General features: G+C 44.7%; 1 protein-coding gene across 2 annotated transcripts in view; it reads left to right on the plus strand.

The window, feature by feature from the left end:
* The window catches only part of RAB31 (RAB31, member RAS oncogene family), a 123,343-nt gene that overhangs the window by 68,041 nt on the left and 31,204 nt on the right, over positions 1-24,098 (plus strand). The window contains exon 4 of one of the 2 annotated variants that reach the window (XM_030190128.1): positions 13,817-13,888. The exons of the other annotated variant lie outside the window; for it this stretch is intronic. Within the exon in view, the coding sequence (XP_030045988.1) occupies positions 13,817-13,888 (72 nt within the window). The remainder of the gene's footprint in view (positions 1-13,816; positions 13,889-24,098) is intronic. 2 annotated transcript variants of the gene reach the window in all.

Below are 24,098 nucleotides of genomic sequence, written 5' to 3' on the forward strand. Positions count from 1 at the left end.
AGGTAATACTGTTTGGGGGGAAGAGAGATGAGAAAATTCTGGATAGATAAGAGAGAGAGAAACGGGGCAATTTGCAAGGGGGAGAGGGATACATTGGCAATGCTGAATGGTGCAGGGAGAAGGGAGAAGATAACAGGGTAAGTGCTGCATGCCAGGGGCAGAAAGAGAGAGAGAGGGGGGTAATGCTGGATGGTGGGAAACAGACAAGAGAGGAGATGAAGGGTGGCAGGAGAGAGAGAGAACAACAGAGGAGATGCTAGATGGAAGGAGGGAGAGAGAGACACATACCCACGGAGGAGATGCTGGATGGTGGTGGAGGTTGTAACAAAGAGAAGCTGCTGGATGGCAGGTGTCAGAGAGAGGAGATGCTGGATGATAAGGGTAGAGAGAAAGAAGCTGGATAGCATGGGGAGGGGTGGGTGGGGACAGACCAAAGCATTATGTAAAGAGTGAGGAATAAGAGGAAGAAGATTGGGAGGGTCAGGGTGAAAAAAAGAGATGGAAAACTGTAGGTAGATGTAGTAACGTGAGACATACTAGATAATATGACTTAAAATTTGAATAAAGTGTTGGAGCTGGATGTAATAGAGGAAGAGAAGAAGACAGATAGAAAAAAATGACAGACCTTTGGAAAGAGAATGAAAAAAAGACAGAAAATAGTAACCAGAGACTGGGATCAACATAGTTAGAATACTTAAGTGGCCAGACAACAATGGTAGAAAAAGAATGTTATTTTTTTTTTTTTTTAGGATGAAGTAATGTGGTAACCATGTGCCCACTTTAAAGGTTAAATAAAAAGGAAAAAAATAGAAAATAAGATGATACCGTTTTATTGGACTAAATACATTTTTGTCTAGTTTTCTTGCTTTTGGAGGTCAAAGCCTCCTTCCTCAGGTTGGGACAGTATACTGCTGTTGTGGTATCCTGTCCTGACCTAAGAAAGAGATTTTAGCCTTTGAAAGCTAGTCAAAAATTGTATTATGTTCATTAAAAATGGCATCATTTTATTTTCCTTGTTTGTTTTATTTGTTGTTTGTAATATGGTGATTGGAATATGTCAGTATTTGAAATTTACATCTGCTGTCTTAATGTTTTGCACAGCAGGGGGGGAGGCATGCATCACTGCTTCTTCTTCCCTGGTTGTTCCATTATGTGCAGAGTCAGGCTCTTTGGAGATTCAATATAATTTTTGTATTATATATTTCTATTTTTACTTTGTGATATTTTCTTGGTGAGAGTCTGTCTGTGTTCTGCATGTGTGAAAGAGAACAGATTTTCTGTTAGCCAGTGACGTACCTCCGTAGTTGCCACCCAGGGCGAAGCACCCCCCTACTCCAAGCAAGAGGGGTGCACTGAGCAGTCACTCGGCTGCCTACTCTGCCGGTCCACTGCCCTGGAACAGGAAGTTGACATCAGTGGGGGCAGGGAATCAGCAGAACCGACAGCCGTGTGACTGCTCAACACAGCCCCTTGTTGCCTGCACCCGGGGTGGACTGCCCTACTCCCCTCCCTTGGTACGCTGGAGCTGTTAGCATTGAATATCTGTGTAGGATCAATCCATGCTAATTAGGCTTGTTTATTTTTTTAATAGATGAATTGATGTACTAATGCCCACTGCAGTGTTTAGGATGCTGCCCTTTCCTAGGTAGGCTCTTGTGTGACTCCTGGAAGTTAGTGCTGTTACGGTATGGTTTATAGGTTCTGAGTGACTTTTGTAGGGATTTTTAATTACTTCACAGTATGCTTGGTACTGGATTTTTGATTTGGGTTTAGCTCGCACCTTTTTCAATTCTAGCTCAATGTGAGTTACATTCAGTTATAGTAGGTTTCTTTCCCTGTCCTTGGAGGGCTTACAATCTGTTTGTACCTGAGGCAATGGAGGGTTAAGTGACTTGTCCAAGATCTCAAGGGGTGGCAGTGGGGTTTGGACCCTGGCTTCCCTGGTTTTCAGACTTCTGCTCTAAGCATTAGTTAAAGCTAATACAGATGAAACCTATTCTAAACATGTTTGGAGGGGCATAATTGAACGAAAACGCCTATCTCCATGGGCGTTTATCTCCAAGAACGGGTCCGTGAAGGGGCGGACCGAACCGTATTTTGGGAAAAAATAGACGCCCATGTTTTATTCAACAATGTGTGAGCTGGGCGTTTTTGTTTTTCAGCGATAATGGAAAATGAAAGCACCCAGCTCAAAAACGAATAAATCCAAGACATTTATTCATGGGAGGGGCCAGGATTCGTAGTGCACTGGTCCCCCTCACATGCCAGGACATCAACCGGGCACCCTAGGGGGCACTTTTATAAAACCAAAAAAACAGGTAAAAGAGCTCCCAGGTGCATAGCACCCTTCCCTTGTGTGTTGAGCCCCCCAAATCCCCCTCAAAACCCACTGCCCACAAGTCTACACCATTACTATAGCCCTAAGGGGTGAAGGGGGGCACCTACATGTGGGTACAGTGGGTTTGGGGGGGTTGGACGACTAATAAGCATTAAGCAGCACAATTGTAACAGGTAGGGGGGATGGGCCTGGGTCCACCTGCCTGAAGTCCACTGCACCCCCTAACAACTCCTCCAGTGACCTGCATACTGCTGCCAGGGAGCTGGGTATGACATTTGAGGGTGAAAATAAAAAGTTGTGAAACATCATTTTTTTGTGGTGGGAGGGGGTTAGTGACCACTGGGGGAGTCAGGGGAGGTCATCCCCGATTCCCTCTGGTGGTAATCTGGTCATTTAGGGCACTTTTTGGGGCCTTATTCATGAAAAAACAGGGTCCAGGAAAAGTGTCCTAAATTGTAGCTAAAAACGCATACTTTTTTCCCATTATCGGTGAAATGCGCCCATCTTTGTTCGGCAGATAACCACGCCCCAGTTCCGCCTTCGCCACACCTCTGACACGCCCCCATCAACTTTGTCCGCATCCGCGACGGAGTGCAGTTGAAAACGTCCAAAAATCGGCTTTCGATTATACCGCTTTATTCGTTTTTGTGAGATAAACGTCCATCTCCCGATTTAGGTCGGAACTTGGGCGTTTTTCTCGTTCGATTATAAGCAGGTTAGTCAGTTATTGGCTTTTGAATGATGGGGTGGAGGAGACTGGATGTTTTTTGTGTCTGAAAATTTTCATTTATGCTTTGTTTATGCCTCTTGTTCTTGATTTTACTTGTAGTTTATTGTTTGATCTTTTGATTTATTGAAGTATTTAATAAATGTACTGCTAAATAAGAAAAATGGCAATGGGTCACTAATATGGAGAATTGGAAGTGCGTTTGAATATTAGTTATATTCCTGTTGTATTAGGGAGAGGTAACTATAGTGTTAAACCTTATTCTTTTAAGAATACTAGTTTTGTAGCTGCCTGGGCTGGGGCTCGACATAGGGTTTTGTCAGTTCCACAGTGCGTGTTAACTTCTGCTTCTGATTGATCCAGTTCTTCCTATAAAGTTTTATTTATGATTGTTATTCTGTAAGGAATAAATTTGAAATATTCCTGGATTTAATTGTATATTTTCAGCTGGACTTCTTTTGTATTGTAGAGGCATGGCTCACAGATGCTGACTTAGATACTGTGAATAATCTTTGCCTACAGGGCTATGTGTACAGGTTTCAACTATGAAAAAGAAGAAATGGAGGTAGGATGTGGATGACTTATAAAACCTCTCTTTTTTTTTCCAGTTGAAGTTAAAGCTTGCCTTGATAGAGGGTGTGGGGGTTCTGCTGGCTAAAAACTGCTTTGCAGAGATCTAAAGTGACTCTACCAGTATAAGGTGGTGACCTTTTGACTTAAAATATTATCACAGCTTCTGAAACACAGAGATGAATATCCTGTCTGCGATTGACAGTGATAGGAGGAGAAATCCTTTGGAAGGAAACTATGTTGGTATAAACCAAGCCCAGTGAGAGTAGCTGTGTCTTTGGTTCCAGTTCCCCAGCCATTGTACAACTTCACCAAGGGTCTTGCCTCCCTAACTATTATACATCTACTGAGAGGAAAGAGGATCTCTGGCTACCACAGCCATAGTGCCTGAAGAGACGAGGAGTGGGGTTTCCCCGTAACGGATATGGCAAAACTGTGCCCTGTCCATTGGCTTCCCTTGTTTGCTGGGACACATAATGATGTAGTAGGCAGGGCAAGAGCTCTTGGGGACATGCCACATAGGGCACATTTTTGGCTCAGGATGCTCCTGTAGATCCTACACAGCTGCTGAATCTGCCCTCGGAGAAGCTGTAATGAGGAATCGGCCCTCTACTATAAATCTTACCAAGGCAGAATGGAGAAAGAATAACAAGATAAAGCCTGAAGAAACAAGAGGGGACCAGTGGGGGTCCAAGGAGAAACAAAAGGACAGAGAACCCCAGTGGCAGGATGCTCATTGGGGAAGGGACCACCTGCAAGGACATTGTACTTGAAGGCTCAGAGATCCCCATTATCTAACAGAGACTTATGAGCAGCTCTCCTCTGGAGGAGGGGACAAGAAAGAGCACAGCCAAAGACTTTTATCAAGAACCTCTACCAAGGTAGAGCGTTCATAAGGGAAACCTACTACAGAAGACTGTAAAATGATTGAAATAACTTTATCTACTATTGATTGGGATAATTTCAGTATAGCTATATAACACAATAACATAGTAAATGTCGACAGATCAAGACCTGCATGGTCCATCCAGTCTACCCAACAGGGAGGCCAGAGTTGAACCTGGCACTCTGCACAGGTTCCACTTCTTCAAGATTAAACGCTGGCATACTTAATCTCTTTCTCTCCCTGCCAATTTTGGGGCACAGACTCTAGAAATTTGCCCGACACTGGTTCTACTTCCCAACTGCTGGAGTTGCCATCAAAGCCCATTTTTGCCTTCACAACCTTCCATGCATTCCAGGTATCCACCACTCTTTCCATGAAGTATTTTCTGATATTGCTCCTAAGTCTCGCACCCTGCAACCTCAACTCATGACCTCTAGTTCTTCAATCAATATTTAGCCAATGGTGATGAGCATTTAAAAAAAAAAAATGCTGCCAAAGGCAGAATTAAGCCCTGATATTCAATACCTCATTGAATAGTCATGGTTGGCTGGACTATATTCTGCTGCTGGGTTCTGGCCCATATTCAGTTGGGATCCATTTAAGACATTTATGTAGATCCTGGTTGATATTCAGGGAATGCTATGTCCTTTCCTCCTCCCCTGATGAACCAGGATTCTCTTGGAAGCCTCTCACCCCTAGTAGGCCCCCCTACCATTGGAGCCATTGGTGGTCATGTGGTCTTTGGGACAGGAGCAATGCCCAATCACTCCTTCCCATGCTGGCTCCCTTGTCAAAATGGCTGCCACAACCTCTAGCAGCAGTTTTGTAGTAGGATCACGAGACTGCTCCTAGAGGTCTCGTCAACAAGTTTGACAAGGGCAGGAGCAGCTGGTCATCACTCCTGCTCCAAAGACCACTGGATCACTAATGACTGCATTAGTAGGCCCAGGGGAGGGGGGCTAAGAGAAGTAGGGGGGTGGCAGGCTTCCTGAGTGGGCCCTGAGTGGGATGAAAGAAGAGGTCTTTGTTCTTCATGGGGGAAGTAGGGAAGGGAGAGCACAAGCAGTTTCAGGCTGGTACCCAGAAGTTATTTAGGCGCTGGACGATATCCAGTGTCAGCACCGGCATAGCTAACTGGGCAAGTTAGGACTGCTATATTTGCCTGGTTAGCTATGCTGGCATTGGCACTAAATATTGCTGACACCTGCATAACTCCTGGCTCCTCCCCTGTAATGCCCCTGTGTGGCCTGGTTGCAAAATGGTCAGGTAGTGATGATACTCAGTAGCAATGACTGATTATGTGCCGCTGATCTAGCGATGGATAGCTGGCTCGAAGAGATTTAAGCAGACAGGAGACTCTCATACCTGCTTAAATCACTTTGAATATTGACCCCAAAGTTTTTTCCATCCAAGTTGAAGTTAACTTTTCGATTCAGGACTGCAACTTCTGGCCTGGACTAACTTATTAAATAAAAGTTGAGTGCTGAGTGAGTGTATTACTGTGCCAATTGGCCTTCTGGTGTAAATTGGTCCCGACCTTGACCCTACATACAAATCCTTAAATTTACTTAATGTAACTTGCCCTGATGCTCATCAGACTAACTAGGGTATACAAGCAAAACAAGCAAAGTCACCCTAAAAACAAACTCCCAGGTAGTACTTCCACTTTAAAAAGAGCTCTGCAGTGCTTAAACAAACAAACAAACAAAAAACACGCCAGATGGTCTTTATGGAGAACTGTGTAGTTGTCAAGATTTCTTATCAGAGTATTGATCTTATTCTCATTTTATCCAGATCTCTTTTCATGGGCCTTCGTCTTTGCACATGAAGAAACAGCTGAGGGTAGGGCTTGAACTCAGAATCGAATGCCAGATGTGTATTGGATGTGTTTTTTTGTTGGAGCTGCCAGAATACTTTATTCTTTTTTTCCCCCCCATATTTATAGACGTGTTAGCAGAAAACAGAAATAGGCTTTTCTCTTGTCTTTTTCACTTTTGAATCATTGCAAAAGCATTTCTACAAATTTCACAGTAATCTAGGCACTAGAGTTTGTCACATGACTTTATCATTCTCTAACTCTGCAAGGAACCTCTGTGATATCTTTTGATCCTTGCTGGTCTTTCATTCCTCATAGATCAGAACTCTGCATTTCTCTGAGTCACCAGGTCAATAAATGTGCTCCTTTCTTTTCACAGATGCATGCTGTGCTGTCTTCCATGCATTCTTTACCTGACATTTAGATTATTTGCAGCCCTCTTTGCTGGCCCTCCTGATTCTTCCAGTCATTCCCTCCGTCAGAACTCAGCCACCCCTCTCTTTTTTTTTTTAGCTCCCTTGTTACACATGTCCCTTGTGGGAAAGAATTCGGCTCATATCTTTTTCAGTTATAGCTCAAGGTGAGATATGTTTAGGTGTAGTAGGTAATTTCCCTGTCCCTGGGGGCTTACAATCTAAGCTTGTACCTGAGGCAATGGAGAGTTAAGTGACTTGCCCAAAATCACAAGAAGTGTCAGTAGGGTTTGAACTCTTGGTTACCTGGGTCTCAGGCTGTTGTTCCAAACTTTGGGTTACTTCCATTCTGCAAGTTATGTTCAGTTCTGTTCTTTTTCACATTGAAGTCAGGGGCGTAGCTACGTGGGGCCACGGGGGCATGAGCCCCTGTAGATTTGGCCCTTGCCTCCCCCCCCCGCCTCCAACCCTCCCCGTGCAGGACGTCAGACTCAGAAACAGAAGCCTTGCAGATCAGCAACGCGGCCGCGCCAGAGAAGAGGACTTCGGCTGGTGGGGGTTGGGGACCCCCACCAGCAAAGGTACCCGACAGCGACGGGGGAAGGTTGGTGGTAGCGGGAAGGGGGGGGGTCAAAAGGGTTGGCGCCAGGGGTAGGGTTACCATTCGTCCGGATTTCCCCGGACATGTCCTCTTTTTGAGGGCATGTCCGGGGCGTCCGGCGGATTTTGCCTGCACCCACGTTTGTCCGGATTTCTGGACAAACGTCGGCGCGGGTGCGGGCAGGCGCGTGCGTGTGGGCGGGCGATCGGCGCCGTGGTAACCCTACTCCCGTCCCCTCCCCTTCCTTACCATGTTCCCTGGCGGTCTAGTGACGTCTTCGAGGCAGGAAAGAGCCCCCTCTTTCCTGCCTGGAGCGCTGCCTCCCCTGTCTATCATCCTCCTCGGTCTGGCTGGGGATTCAAAATGGCCGCCGAGAGTTGAACTCTCGCGAGGCCACTTCAACTCTCGGTGGCCATTTTGAATCTCCAGCCAGACTGAGGAGGATGCAGCAGGCAAGGACAGGCAGCGCTCCGGGCAGGAAAGAGGGGGCTCTTTCCTGCCCCGAAGAGAAGACCCTACTAGACCACCAGGGCTAGATAGTAAGTGAGGGGGGGAACCATGTGACGGGGCGGGGAATAGAGGGGCGGAACGAGGACCCGAAGGGGGCGTGGCGGGGGCGTGGTATGAGGCGTGGCGGGGGCGGGGTAGGGGGCGTGACATGTGTCCTCTTTTTCAGAGGACACAAAATGGTAACCCTAGCCAGGGGGGGATCAAAAGTGGTGGTGGCGGTGGGGTAAAAATGGCGGGGGGGGGGCTAAAATGTGCCCCCTCATCTCGGGCTCTGGACTCTCCTCCCGCCGATGTCTGGCTACACCCCTGATTGAAGTTCACATCAGTTGTAGGAAAAGCAGCCACAGACCTGCCAGGAGAAGAAAGGACTAAAACAACAAGTTGAGTATGTACATAGTGATGTGATATGTAACACCCCCTTGTGAGCGTTCCTGAGTCTGGGGTCTACCTGAGTGGATTCTCCCTTGGGACGTCTCATTTGTGTCCTGGAATAAATGGCGCCAGGTGCCTCCACCTGGGGAAGAAATGTGTTGGCATGTGGGATTTACCTCCTTTCTCCCCAGAAAATTCAAAAAGACCACTGTGAACAAGGCTGCCTGAAATATTAAACAGTTTATTGAACTAGTCACAACAATATAAAAGCATTTAGACATTTACTAATGAGATGCAGTTTGGTAATCAACTTTATTAAGTCTTCTGAGTGAATGGTTAACGATGTGGTTCTTGGTACACAGCTTGCAGGTTTGAAGTGTGCATTGTTATTATGTATGGTCGTCTTCCGTCCTATTTATAATGGAGTTCTTTTCTAGTTTATTTTATTGTATAATTTTATGTAAACCACTTAGCTCCTTTTTTTTGCTATTTGGTGGTATATCAAGTTTTTTTTAAATAAACCTAACATGGTGTTCAATAAGCAACAAAGCACTTGGAACCAGTTAGTCTTTTTATCAAAGTGGCAGCTTTAATCACCTCTCCCTGTTCCTTTATTAAGTCTTTTTATTGGAGTGGTAAAATTACCTGCGTCCCCTTGCTCCTTCACTGAGTCTTTCCCCTTGACCATCCCCACAGTGTCCCTCAGATCTTGCCTTCCTGCTGGAACACTCTGGACCTGTGACTGCTGGATGTCCCACGAGAGGCTGAGTCAGTCTGGCTTGGCCATCCTCTGTGGCTGAGCTTTGAGCACTGATTGTGCTCCCAGGAGCCTCTGCCTCTGCCAGGCTCCAAGTGCCGATCATGCTCCCAGGAGCTTCCATCATCTCCAGGCTCTGAGCACTGATTGTGCTCCCAGGAGCCTCCTCTGTTGCTGGACCTTGGACACCAATTGTGCCCCCAAAGGCTTTCTGCCTTGCCCTGAGCTTGCTTCTAAGTGTTAAGTTATGTTATAACATGTCTTATAGTCAGGGCCGGTGTTAGACATGCTGGGGCTCAGGGCAGAAATTAAGGAGAGGGCCCCCAATCCCCTCTCTTCACTGCCCCTCCCTCGATTTCCTTACCCATCATTACTACCAAGCAGGGGCGTATCTGACCTGCGGCGGTAGGGGGGGCCAGGGCCAGAGTGAGGGGGCACATTATAGCCCCCCCGCCGCCGCCGCCGCCATTGCCGATCCCCCTCCCCCCAGCCGCTGCCATTGCCAACCCTCCCCCTCCGTTGCTCGCCTACCTTCGCTGGCGGGGGACCCCAACCCCCGCCAGCCGAGGTCCGCGTCCTCCTGCCGCTGCCGGCTGCCTTTGGTCCTTTCATTTTTCCATTGAAGCTGGCGCCGCCGACGACGAAAAAGTTTCTTTTGAATCTGACGTCGCTGCACGTTGCACGTTGTACGTGCAGGACGTCAGACTCAGAAACAATTTCTGAGTCTGACGTCCTGCACGTACAACGTGCAGCGACGTCAGATTCAAAAGAAACTTTCGTCGGCGCCAGCTTCAATGGAAAAATGAAAGGACCAAAGGCAGCCGGCAGCGGCAGCGGCAGCGGCAGGAGGACGCGGACCTCGGCTGGCGGGGGTTGGGGTCCCCCGCCAGCGAAGGTAGGCGAGCAACGGAGGGGGAGGGTTGGCAGCGGTAGGGGGGGGCCAGGGCGAAATCTGCGGGGGCCCAGGCCCCTGAGGCCCCACGCAGATACGCCCCTGCTACCAAGGTTCAAGTTTATTCCATCAATTGATGTTGAATAACTTCACCAGAATCATGAAAAAACAGCATTGGTTGTAATCCTACTAATGAGGAACGACCTTAATTATAGCAAACCTTTACACAAGCATTCTACAATACAGTATATTCAGTAGCCCCTGACACAGCCCTGCTGGGTGAAACACGGCCTGTGTTGGGCAATATTTTTGTATGAAACATCAATAATAAAATTCATATATATCTACTCCTGATCTGCTTTTCTGTCTTCCTTGTTGGAGTTTGCGGATCGTTTGCCTTGCTGTTTCTTGGGACCATCATTACTACCAGACATAAAAAAACCTTAAATGACTTCTTCACACACAAAACACATACAGACCTTCACCAAATACAGAACAAGGAATCGCAGATTAGAAATATGAACACCAAAATGGAACTGGGAATCCCAAGAAGTTAAACTCGGCAAGTACTGCCACACTGGAGAAATGAAAATTGAAATGCACTTCATTTTCTACTGAAAAATCAGTGGCATAACTACTAAGGGGGAGAGGTCACGCCACTGCCTCAGACAGTTTATTATATCCATAAAGTTATTCTGTTTCCTAACATCACTTTAACCAAAGATTTCTTCTTTTCCTTCTGTTAGGTGGGGTTTCAGATAGGTAAACAAAGATATCGTTTTAGGGGAAAGGATTTGGATCTCACTCTTACCTTTTCTAGTTGTAGCTCAAGATGAGTTACATTCAGATATAGTAATGATTTCCCTGTCTCTGGAGGGCTTACAGTCTAAGGAGTCAATATTCAGCCAAGCAAGCAGAGGAGGCTCCTGCCTGTTTGAACCAACCACACAGAGTGGGCTGGCTACCAATATTCAGTGTGTTTTTTCTAGCAAAAAAGGTGCCAGTACTCAAATACCAGGCCACCTTTCAGGGGTGGGGTGATCACTGAGGGACCCACCCCACAATAGCCAGGCCTTCTGCAACCAGTTACAGAATCTATGGCAAGGCAGAATTGGTGTGTAGAGCCTGAGCTCTTTCATTAAAAGTTGGAGACCACAGGTCAATTTTAGCAGACAATGGAAAAGGTGCCGGTACTCAGTACCCCCAAGTACCCCCTCAAAAAAAGCCCTGCCAATATTCTTTGGTACTCAATTGGGCAGTCTCTGATCATTGTGGCACTGTCCAATTATTCACAATATTCAGTCCACTAACCAGGTAAATAAACACATAAAGTTAGGACAGTAAAAAGACTGTTCTAACTTTATCTGCAAACCAATCAGAATATTGGCCAGTGTCAGGTTAATTTCCGGGTGACTGCATTGACCCAGATATTCAATGGTGGAGCCTGGGCATCCAGGTTTAGGTGAAGTTCATTGCAGTGCCCCCTAGGTTGCACCACTGTTCTGCGGGGATGTCTGCATGGCCAGCCTAGTAAGACTGTTGGCCCCCAGACATCCCAATGGCTTGTTTTTGTGTGATTTTCCCTTGGATGTTTTTTTGTTTGAAAATGGTCCTTAAAGAAGGAAGCACTGAGCACAAAAATGTCTAAAATAGGGTGATTTTCAAAACAAAAATAGTTGTTTTTCTGGTTCGAATATGATTATGTTTGGGACTGGATTTTTGGATGTTTCTTGTAAAATGTCCAAAATAGGATTTGGACATCATATCGAAAATGCCCCTCCATGACTCTTACTACTATTATTATTTTTTTAAACCAACAAGTTAATTGTCAGACTTGTGAGTTCTTGTACCAAGTAGAGTGCTGCTGAGCCTGGTAATCGGACCAGGTTTTTCTTGGCGGCGAGACAACCCCGGGTTTCACCTGCGCTGATCGGCATTCCCCAGAGGTTGAGCCCCTAAGTGCGGGCGGCCTGCAGGACTGGAAGTGGAGTGGTGAACGTATCGGCCAGGCAGGCAGCAGGTCAAGAGAGAAATCCAGGTATAGGCAAAGTCAGCAACGAGGGACAAAGTAGAGAAGAAGCAAACTACTGAGCAAGTAACACCTACCAAAGTAGAAGCCGAAGCATGGAGTCCAGGAAGAGCTCAGCTGATAAAGTGCTGGCATCTGACATCAGCAGGGACCAGCAGGGAGAAGGAGAACAGCCATAGGACAAGAGCAGGGGAAGGAGGAACCAGAAGACGAATAGGAGAGAAGCAAGGGAAGCCAGTCAGAGAGAAAGCAGACACAGGTGCGTGGAAGCAAAGCAGTCAAGGAGCCTGGAAGCCAGGCAGAGAGAGAGAGAGAGAGAGAGAGAGAGAGAGAGCAGACCCAGGTGCGTGGAAGCAAAGCAATCAAGGAGCCTGCAGCCAGAGAAGACCTACACACACATGGCTCAGGGCTGTGCCAGTTAAGTGTGCGTGTCGACAGGACCCCGCACAGCCCGAGGACGCTGCTTGCGTTGTAGGGGACATGACATTAATACAGAAAATTAAAGACTTTTCCTACTTAGACGTGTACAGGTTGTACACTTACTGGTAAAATACCATCTCTGCTTTATAGAGCTTATAATCTAGGCAGCCTTTTAGACCACAGGTGGCTGCTATGGTTAAGGTTATTCTCTTTAAACTGCGGATGATATCTAGACTTCGGACATTTTTTTTCTGTGGAGAATTTTCATACTGTGCTGCAGAGTTATGTGTGACCTTCTTTTGATTATTGTAATGTTTTGTTGTGCGGTTTGCCGCGTACAACTTTGCGGGTCTTGCAGGTTGCACAGAACTCTGCTGCACGGGTTCTTTTGAGGTTGGGTCAGGAGGTGCATATTACACCTCAGTTAAGGTTGTTGCATTGGTTGCCTGTGGTGCAACGTATTGAATTTAAACTTTTGTTATTGGTGTTTCAAGCGCGGCAGGGTGTTGCTCCTGAGGTCTTAGTGTGCAGTTTGCAGTCTTATTGTCCTTCTCGAGCATTACGGTCTCAAAACCAAAATTTATTGGTCGTTTCATCTTTTCATCTGGTACGTTTGGAGGAAATTCATAGTTGAGTTTCTTTTATTGCTGGTCCTCGTTTGTGGAATTCGTTACCATTGGTTATGCGTCGGTCGGCATCTGTTTCCCAGTTCAATAAATTACTAACAACCTGGCTATTTTCTAGGGCATTTGGCTGATGGGGGTTCTGAGTTTTTACAGTTTGTGATTTCTAAGATTATGTATTGTTTGTGTTATTTTTAATGAATGTTTTATTGTACCTCGCCTAGATGTTTGGATAAATGGGTTATATATTTAATGAATTAATCAATCAATTAATTAAATAATTAATCTATGAATACAGAGACAAAACATATAGGAAGCACCTGGACATTTATTTATTTTATTTTTGTTACATTTGTACCCCGCTCTTTCCCACTCATGACAGGCTCAATGCGGCAAGGAATGGAGGGTTAAGCGACTTGCCCAGAGTCACAAGGAGCTGCCTGTGCCGGGAATCGAACTCAGTTCCTCAGTTCCCCAGTCAGTTCCTCAGTTCCCCAGGACCAAAGTCCATTTATTTATTTTGGGGAGAAAACTTGATTAAAATCAATAAGGCTACAATCAGAGAAGAACCAAGGTTTTAGATTTAGATGCCTCAGAATGGTGGGTTTTGAAAGTGGGAATTGAATGGCCTGAGAGGGAATGTGAAGCACCAACTCAGGAAAGCTGTTCCAGGCCTATGGCAGCAGACACACCTGGAAGGGACTGTAGACAGGTACCATATGAGGGTATTGCCCATGGCTGCCCACTGTGTTGTAGTGGCTGGTACCATGCTTGATTTCAAGCTCAACTTATTCTTTTTTTCAGTACTGGGATAGTTGTTTAACTGAGAAACTTGTTTTTTTTTGTTTTTTGTTTTTAACAGTTCCATTCACTGGCACCAATGTACTACAGAGGCTCTGCAGCTGCGGTCATAGTGTATGATATCACTAAACAGGTAAAACATTCTGCTCAAGATTCTTTTTTTGCTTTTAAGCCCCAGACTGTTAATTAGACATGGTTATAGGCTCATAGCAGATACAGGAGATGGAGGGAGCATGTTTTTTTTTCTCTGACTGATCAAGGCAGAATTGAGGACTAGAAAACGAGGCCATAGTGCCTTGGTCTTTGGTCCCTGAAGGTCACCAATGAGTCAGATTTTCAGGGTACCTTTAATGAATATATATGAGAGAGATTTACATGCTTACTACCTTCCATTGTATGCAAATCTCTCTCCCGTATATTTGTTAGAGGGGTCCTGAAAACCTGACCCATTGGCATCCCTCAAGAGCTGGGAGTAAAGACCTAGGCCATAAAGGAATGTATTTTTTGGGCACGTATCCAATTTACTCACTTCATTCAGACAAAACCACCCTGCTTCAAAAATGTTAATTTTTTAAAAATGTTTATTTTTTTGGCACAGAGTACCCATTGATTTAAAGTAAAAACATTTGTTTAAATCAACAGTAGTCCTCTGCTAGATCAAATAAATGTATCCACCTAATTAAATGATGAAGACAGACTTTTTGGTCGGAGTAAAGTTGGCTGTTATATTATGTTTACCCTTCAGGATATATGGTGCAACTTTCTTCAAATCAGTCACCTTACTTTCTAACTCTTCCTACTTTCTTACCCATCTATATGTTACAACTTTGCCTTACCCTTCTCTACCAATTATAATGTTCTATTATGTATTGTGTTGACATTGCAAGTAGTATACCATGCCATACTTTGTATTGTTAGTTGAATATTTTTACTGCTGTAATTGCCTATTGCTCATGTTTGATCAATTCTTACTGTACACTGCCTTGAGTGAATTCCTTCAAAAAGGCGGTAAATAAATCCTAATAAATAAATGTGGTGGTGTAGTTTGTAAAAGTGATGTTCTCTGATCTCAAAATGTGAAGTTATATGCTTATTATCTTTCCTTCCAACGTTTATAACTGAGATAAACAAATAGCAAGCGGAACCTAAATAAATTAGCTATAGCCATATGTGAGCTAACAGGAGCTCAGTCATGTGACCGTGGCAGGGATTTTGCTAGCGTAGCCTTTAATGACCTCAAAACTCCAGAGTACAATTAAGGGGGTGGAGAAGGGAAGCAGATGAAATCAAGTTACAGAATGTGCTCTAATGGATGTTTGCTGTGGTTTGCTTACATTTCATATCTTTGACTGCAGACAAAATTATGTGCTTTCTGAGGACAGGGATGTCATGCTGGCATGGAAGAAGAGTGCATTAATGTAATGAGCTATTACCATTAACACTTGTTGGTTTCTCTCCTCTGTTCTTTCTTGATAGCGTGCTGACTCTTCTTCATGTGTGAAAGGAGGATGATTAGCTATTGCAAAGTGACTGACCTGTACTTTATTAAAGGCTCAGACCTTTGTTATTTTTGATGAATCAAAATAACATCGTCTTCTCTTTAAAACATCTGCAGCTCAGATTCCCCGTATGAACCCTCTTTTTGTGCATGATCAGCCTGGCCCCCCACTTAGAATTGTAGAATATATTGTCGGTTTTGTAACAGTATGTGTGAACCTTGTAATTCTTTGTCTGCAACATCTGAAAATGCAATGAAAATAACATAAGTGCAGGAGACCAAAAACGCTCACACACATAGGCGCCAACTCCGTGGGTGCTGTGGGTGCTCGAGCACCCCCAATATTTGACCTGCCGGAAGTCTCGAAACGAAAGTTCCCAGCCAGCCCAACCTGCGCTGCCTGCCCTCTTCTCCCAGTCCTCCGCCTGCCCCTTGCCTTCCTGCGTACCGCCAAGAATTTAAAAGTCATTACCTTACCTCGGGATCCAGCGGCAGCAGTGAAAGGTGAGCAGGCTCGGCGCTTCAGCCTGCCTTCCTTTCTCTCTCAGCTCTGCCTCTGGTTCTGCCCTCATTTCCTGTTTCCGCAAGGGCGGGACCAGAGGCATTGCTGAGAGAGAAGGGAAGGTAGGCTGAAGTGCCCAGCCTGCTCGCCTTTCACTGCTGCTGCCAGACCCTGAGGTAAGATGATGACTTTTAAATTCTGGGCGGCATACAGGAAGGCAAGGGGCAGACGGAGGACTAGGAGAAGAGGGCAGGCAACGCAGGTCGGGCTGGCACTGGGAGGAGAGAGATAAAGAGGGAGGGAGGCAGGGACCTGGAACTCGGAGGAGAAGGAGGCAGGGGCCTGGAGCTCAGAGCAGGGGGGCCTGAAACTCGGAGGGGAGGAGAGGGGGGGCCTGGAACTTGGAGGGGAGGAGAGGGGGGACTGGAACTCGGAGGAGGGGGAGGGGGATGGAGGCCTGGAACTCAGAGAGGGAGGGGGCCTGGAACTCGGAGGAGAGGGAGGGGGGGCCAGGCTGGAACTTGGAGGAGAGGGAGGGGGGGGCCAGGCTGGAACTTGGAGGAGAGGGGGGCCTGGAACTTGGAAGAGGGGGAGGGAGGGCCAGGCTGGAACTTGGAGGAGAGGGAGGGGGGGGCCAGGCTGGAACTCAGAGGAGAGGGGGGCCTGGAACTCGGGGGTAGGGGTGAGGAGAGGGGGGCCTGCAACTTGGAGGGAGGGGGAGGAGGAGGGGGAGGGGAGGGAGGGGGGGAGGAGGAGGAGGGGGGAATGCACCACCTGTAAAAAAAAAATGTCAGCACCCTCAATCATTTTGAAAAGTTGGCTCCTATGCTCACACACACATATTGGTTGCTACACGCCTCGTTTAAATATAGTCAAAAGAACTTCTATGGCCCAGTTCTATAGGACTCAAGTGGTATAAACGAAAGACGGAAAAATAACATTTCTTGTAGAAGACACATTTATAGTTAGAAAAGATAATAAATGTTATGCAGGAGTTAGAATTATGTGCATGTGTAGTGAACTTCCCAGAATGGTAGGGCTGAGGGATACCCCAAAGGCTGTAACATAACAATGAGTGGTTTCTGTGGTCAAAAACTCTCTAATCCTTCTCCACTTTTCTTTCTGGCTCACTGACTATAAAGGGCCCCCCAATGCCCAGCCGACTGTGATAACTGCTTGATAATAATTAGGCACAGGACAAAGACAAAAAGGGATTGTCCTCAGTTTATAAAAAGAGCTCACTTTAATGGACTCTGATAATGTACAAATATTTACATACAAAAAAAAATAAAAGGGATATGGAAACAAGAAAACAAATAGTCCATCAAAGTAAAGTGAAGTAGTTACAAAATGAATCAAATAGTTTTAATGGGTTGGTAATTTTGAGTCTGTGCTGAGCAGTGTGTTCCACATCAAATTTAAGGATCATTTATACTTTATTCACTTGCTAGATTTTGGTTGATATTCTCACTCCTATGGTACCCTTCTCTTATTTTAATCAGTAGCCCTCTATCTCCTGTCCTATGGGCAAGAGTTAAACCCATTACTTTGCCTCTTCTACTCTGGTTGTTCTGTGCTCTTCTTTCCTTGGAATTTACTCTATCATCCTTGTGGCTTTACATTCTCCCGTGTTTGCCTTTCCTTATTCAAAGGGTTACTGGATAAAACCCTGGGTGGATTGTAATTTCCTGAGGCTTACTCACCATCTCCACTGCTTTCTACTTTCCAAATCCCTTTGGACTGTCTTTTGGCAGCAGGTTCATCCTCTTTTGCTGTCTCTCTTGACAGAGGACCAGCATCAGATCTGTCCGATGACCAAATTCCTCTTCCTTCAGGGCATTCTGTGCCTCGGGGGACAACTGTGAATCAGTTGGCAAACCCTGATCGTTTTTTGGGGGATCAGTTTTTTTGGGGGGAACCTGCCTCTTTCCTCCTAAGTCCACCAGGGGACAGCTGTGGATCTGACTAGTGTCACAAGGAGGTGCTCATGCACCCGCTTGCCCCTTAAAATGAATCAGAATGCCCTCTGTTGGTGGGCAATGCCACCACACCTATTCCTCTCTTCCACCAGTAGCTTTCTCTCTTAGACTTCTTCTGCCAGGATCATGAAGGAGACAACAACTTGCTTATAGTGCCAAACTCTTACTACTTTACCAATAAGGGCATATTCACATACCAGTGGCCAAACATTACACTATATCACTATAAATAGCTTTATAAATTACAAGGTTCTTCCTTAATCCAAACTTTAAGCTAATCTTTCGCAGAGACTACATATATGGTGAGCCCTTGACATAAGTAGAATAGGAAATGTCCTCAACTACTGCTTCTGCTGTACCTTTGATGCTTCCAAGACTTTTCCTTTCATTTCTGCTTCTGCAGGATACAGCTTCTGAACTTCCTCCTGGGGTCTCCTAACTTTGAGGTTAAACATTTCACTGTTTCAGAGTTCCCCTTTTTCCTTTTACCATCCAGGGGGACCAACTGTCTCTCACAGCGTCCAGCCTTGGGGTGATACTAAGTTCTCCCCCTCTCAGGGCCACAGCTTTTTAAGACAGACTTTCCAGCCTCTGAGCCTCAGGAACACTATTCTAGTATCTGGGCTGCTAGCCTCTGGGACACTTTCCCTCTCTCCAAGCTGCTTGCCTCTGGAACCAGGGCTAGCTCAAGGTATGGGTCAGGTGAGGCACTGGCTTGGGGCACCAAATTTGAAGGGAGCCAAAAGCCTGTGTCATCTGTTCCCCTGTAGTGGCCCAAACTTCCATCTCTGGATCTGGCATCCCTCTGATCTTTCAGGTCACTCTCCCCACCCACCTCTGGCGTCTTCCCTCTGTCGCACCCCTGCAGAAACAGGTTACATCAAAGTGTGTGTGTGTGGGGGGGGGGGGGGGGGGGGGGTGGGGGGTGGCAGAAGGACGATGCTGGAGCTGGTGTAGGTAGCGTTAGGTGAAATACTGCTGGTGCTCGGGAGGAATTAATCGCATTTAAAGGTACATGGGGGAGGGAGGATGGCTTGGCGGGGACCACTGGGGGGAGGGCACCGAACCAAAAGTTGGCTCAGGTTGTCAAACCTAAAGATGGCTCAGGGTGCCACAGTCCCTTGAGCTGGCCCTGTCTGGGATGTTTTTTCTCTCTCCAAGCTTTTCTTTACAGGGTGCTAGTACTTTTGGCTATACCTTCCCCTCTTCAGCTTTCTACATTTAATCTTAGTAAGAAGGACCCCTCTCAACATATAGCCCTGCTTGTTTCCTTCCTTACCGGACCTGCACATCTGCTCTCGATAATGCAACCTGCCAGGGTATTCTCTGTTGCTGGTTTCTGAAGCTACAAAAGAACAAAGCGGTGTGTGTGTGTGTGTGTGTGTGGGGGGGGGGGGGGGGGGGGGGGGGGTAGAGTTTCCCTAGGAGTTTGTTCCTCAGGCTGCCTGTCTGTTTCTTTCTCTCTTATTCATCTAAAAAATCCCCAAAACACTCCTGTCCCTGATGAATCAGCAGGCCTCCACCGAGGTCTTCCCAGCATATTTCTACTGACTATAGGCAGTAGTGCCTCCTGGGACTTACAGTCAAACTTAAAGGAACTTTTACTTTCAACCTTATGGATTTCTGAGGTAAGTAATGTTGTGCTATGCTTGTTCCTTCTTTCCCGATAAACAGCAACAGTTGTGCTTGTTTCTCCTTCTCCTTTAACTCCTTGAGTAGGAAGCCAAAACTCCTGTAGGCATCAGAGTGGGGTGGAATATCCCACCTACTCTATTCCCATATGCTCCTTACTAGACCCCCTTTTGGGGAGGAAAGACAAGACTAATCCCTGAACTTACAGTTTTATGCAGAAAAGTCCTTCCTTTTGTGCTTTAGCCCTATAAGAGCAGCATCCTCTTTTTCTATTTCTTCCCTGGCACAGTCTTCGCACACCTCCCTTGTGTTGGGATAAGGAGAGCAACGCCTCTTATATGTGGTCTGTCTCCCTTTTTGCTGGCTTCAGCACCGTAGTCTCACAAAATCTATCAGTTCCATTTCAGACAAGCTGGCAGCAGAAACAAAAGCTATTTTCCTGCTGCCAGAAGAAGGGAGGGTACCAATAAGGTGGATCATGCAGGACATAGGTGCCAACTTTTCAAAATTATTGGGGGTGCTAAGCCCAATGGAAATAACCCCTCCCTAAACACATACAAGGAATTTTCTCAATATTGGGGGTGCTCAAGCACCCACAGCACCCACAGAGCCGGCTCCTATGATGCAGGAGGAGGAGAAAAGGGCACAAGCTGAGGAGGAGGGGCCCTGGACAGGCTGATTTGAAGATAAAATGTGCTAATTCAAAACAGAGTTAACTAGAGTTCAAGGGGCCTCTTACTGTATCCAGAGAACACCAGATCTGATCTCACACTGTCTAAAAGGATCCCAAGGAACAGATAGATTAAGATGAGTTCAGGCTGAGTAAGAGTGATAAACCGTATATCTGCCAAATAATTACAATATACAACGTCTTCAAGGCTCTGCTAGTGAAACAAATGCCCCCCCCCCCCCCTGAAGGAATCTCCTCTCTCTCTGTTTGAGGACCTCACTAAATAAGTTTCTAGTTCCCTTGAGCTGATAAAGAACTGAGTATTAGTGTTACCAAGTTCTGGAGTTTTGTCTCCCTGGTTGAAGCAAAACCACAAACAGAAGCAGTACTACTTGCTGTGGGACTCAAGCAAGTGCTGCAGGCAGCTAACAGCAAAATGTGGATTGGATTAATTTAGACCATGCCAATAGAACACAGGAAGTTGCTGGACTCATAGTGCTGCCAGCAATGACAGGGTTAACTCCCACATTCTGTCAGAACTTCAGATGCCTCTTTTGCAACCAGAGAGGAGAGAGAGAGAGAGCGCGCGCGCCAATACACAGAGACTGGGGATGATACTGTGTTTCACCACTAAGGCATCTTCAGGAGCTACATATATAATATAATCTCACTCAAACTAAATCAGCATACATTATCCAAAAAAAAATCTAATAAATATTAAAATACCATTAATTATACCTTATGGTAAATCATTTTTATTGCAACAAAAAGATATCACATTGTTACAGAAACGCAATAATCATAACTTATTTTATACAAACTTCCCCCCCCCAACCAACCCCTTCCCTTCCCCCTTTCCCCCCCTGCTCATCCTCCCCCCTCCCAACTCCCTTATGCAGAATCCACAGAGTAATTATACCTTATTACATCAAACTTCTTTTAAAGCAGAAAATGTTCGGACTCTATCAGGATGTCTCTTGCTACCAAAGTTCAATCCATATGATTACAAAGACGCCAGCTAACACCAGCACTAAAACTAAAAGCAAGGGTAACTTCTGCCCATCTATTTAAAAAAAAAAAAAAAAACCCCGCACCAGTAATTACTATTTACATCATCCACTCTAGTGCACCTCCCCTCCCCCACTTAACTTCCTTATTCAGCCCATTAGAGATAATCGTATCCTCACCCCTGGGAGAATACAACTGCAATAAAACTACATAATGCAAATCAGCTATTGCATGATGAGCAGTAATGCAATGCCCAACCAGGAGGGCCTCTTCTCTGCACACAAATATTACTAAGATGTTCTGCCATACGAAGCTTGATTTTTCTAGATGTTTGTCCAATATACCAAAGATTTACAAGGGTGAATTATCATATATCAGCCCAATTGAATTACAATTAGTAAAAGTTTTAAGAAACAAAAAAGGTTTCTGAGTAGTTGTAATCATAACCTTATCAACTCTTAAAATATATTTACAATAAATACACTGATTATAAGGATAATGTCCCCTTAGGACCTTCTGACTGCTGAGGCCTGTGACCAGTTACTGAGAGAATTTTCTCCCAAATTTCTACCTCTTCTGTAGGCAAATTTTGGTAATTAATGGAACCTAGAATGAACTATCAAAACATCCCAATATTTAATAATAGCTCTATGAATATTCATTTTCTTGGGAAGAATAAGGCAAAACACAGACCATAGAAACATTTCATACTGGTTCAGAATCCTGCAAGAGTTATTTTCTATGGGCATATTTAGCTCTTTTATAAGCCCGTTGAATCACTTTATCAGGGTATTTATGCTGTTTAAACCTATGAACCATTAAAGAAGTGTGAATTTCAGTATGGGGGAAATATGGCAGGGATTGGTTGGGACTCAAAATCAGGATTGCCAGTAGAGTGGATTTCTTCAATCATGGCTGGCAGATGTTTATTTAATACTAGGAAGAACATAGTTTGATGGATTGGGCTGAGATCAGTAAGTTAAATAAGTTCATTGTTAGAACTGAACTCAATTCAGCTGTGTTGGTGGAATACTCTCATTGTTAAAGTGTCCTGTGAGGGTTTAAGAATTAATAAGGAACCTAGATTCCTTGATGATAATTAATATGCTGATCAGTGGAATCAAATTATTACTAGATGTTCTTTAGGTGTTAAGCTTTTGACCGTTGATCAGCTAAACAGGATACTAGGGGAACAAGTTGCTCCAAACAACAACAAGAATTGACATGGAAGTTGGATTTGATGAAACAGATGTCTCAAGTAGACACATTTGAGGGTAAGTTACAAGAGCATTATCAACAGAAGGAGGGCTATTGACAGCAGACTAAATCCCCCAAAATTGCTAAATATAAAAGAGATGAGTTTGACTACACTGAAGGGTTTGTTTATCCCTGGATGGATTGATCTGGAAGATTCAGGAAAAGGAGACAGAATAGAAAAATCTCGTTTAACTCATCCAGTGATTTTTCAGGGGATGATTTAACTATTTCTAACTCCGCTTCATATACAAAAAATGATCCATCTGATGCATTATTACCATCAACTTTTTAAAGACTGCCAGCTATGAATCCAGTCTTGCCTGCACCGTTGCCACCACAGGTGAAAATTGGCAAGCGTCTCTTCCAAGTATGCAACTGCTAATTGATGTTTTTAATTTACCATCTAAACATTTACCCCCATTTACATTTACGTTTAGATTTAGGCACCAAAATTTTCGCGGATTCTATAACACCGTGTGCAACTTAATTGACTTGACTTAAGCTAATGAGCATTGGATAACAGCACTTGACAAGCAATAATGAGCACTGATTGGCACTTATTAGAATTTAGGTGAACAACTCGCTAAGCATATTCTATAATGATGTGCGTTGAACTTATAACACGTGGAGACAAAAAAGGGGCTTGGTTATTGGCGGGGAAATGGGCGTTTCATGGGTGTTCCAAAATTTAGGTGCCTAGTTATAGAATATGGGCCAATACACCTAAATCTATGCTCTGAGATTTATACCAGGTTTTTGATGGTGTAAATGGATGCACGCAGATATTGTTGCTAAATATCAACTAAACATATTCTAAAATTGGCAACTAAACCTAGGTGCCAATTATAGAATACGCTTATTCGGCACTGATTTCAGCACCAATTTTTAGGTGCCATATATAGAAAGAATCTCCTCCTTAACATCTCAACAACTAGTGGTTTTTAAATTTGGGTTATCTTTCATTCTATCAAATGTTTATGATTCTTTTGCCACATAGGCAGATCTTTTTAAGTTTTTTAGGAAGCTTAGATTGTATTTATTTTTTCAAGAAAATGCTGTCACTGATAGGGATACCTTGAAATTTTCTGATGCATATAGTTTACCTTCTTCATGGATCCTATAGACCCTGCTATTTTTACTTATCAACAACTAGTATTAAGAGAATTGGATAATATTGAGAGTGGGGTGTGTAAACAATTTCATAATGATTGAACGAGAGGCGTTACAAAATTTACGGAATGATGAGTCCCTGGTTATTACCAGAGCTGATAAGAGTGGTGGTGTGGTAGTTTGGAACAATGAAGCATATGTGGCTGAGGCTATGAAACAGCTAAAGGACTCTAGATATCATCAATTGTTGGATGAAAATCCCACTGAGTGTTATCAGCAATGAGTGGCTGCCTTACTATCTAAAGCAAAGATTGATTGTGTCATTTCTGCCCTGGTACACACTATGCTGTTTTCTCCTCTGCTTTATATGCTTTAATTTTCCCTTGATATGACTCTGTCCTTTGACAATTTATGGAATTCTTTTCTACTGGAATATAAATTTTTTATTTTATTGCTCACTGCTCTGATTGTATTGAAGGGTGGTATATCAAGTCTGAATAAACTAAATGAAACTAAACTAATAAGGAAGGTAGATTCTTGTTTAATAATCAACCAAAGATGCCAATTATTTATTTCATTCCTTAAATTCATAAGTCATTACCCTACCTGGTCACCCTATAGTGTCAGGTAGGGACTCATTATTTGAGCCCTTGTCACAATATTTAATGTTTTATTTGCAGGGGTTTG

Source organism: Microcaecilia unicolor, chromosome 1, assembly GCF_901765095.1.
Source record: "Microcaecilia unicolor chromosome 1, aMicUni1.1, whole genome shotgun sequence".
In the NCBI taxonomy this organism is placed as follows: Eukaryota; Metazoa; Chordata; class Amphibia; order Gymnophiona; family Siphonopidae; genus Microcaecilia; species Microcaecilia unicolor.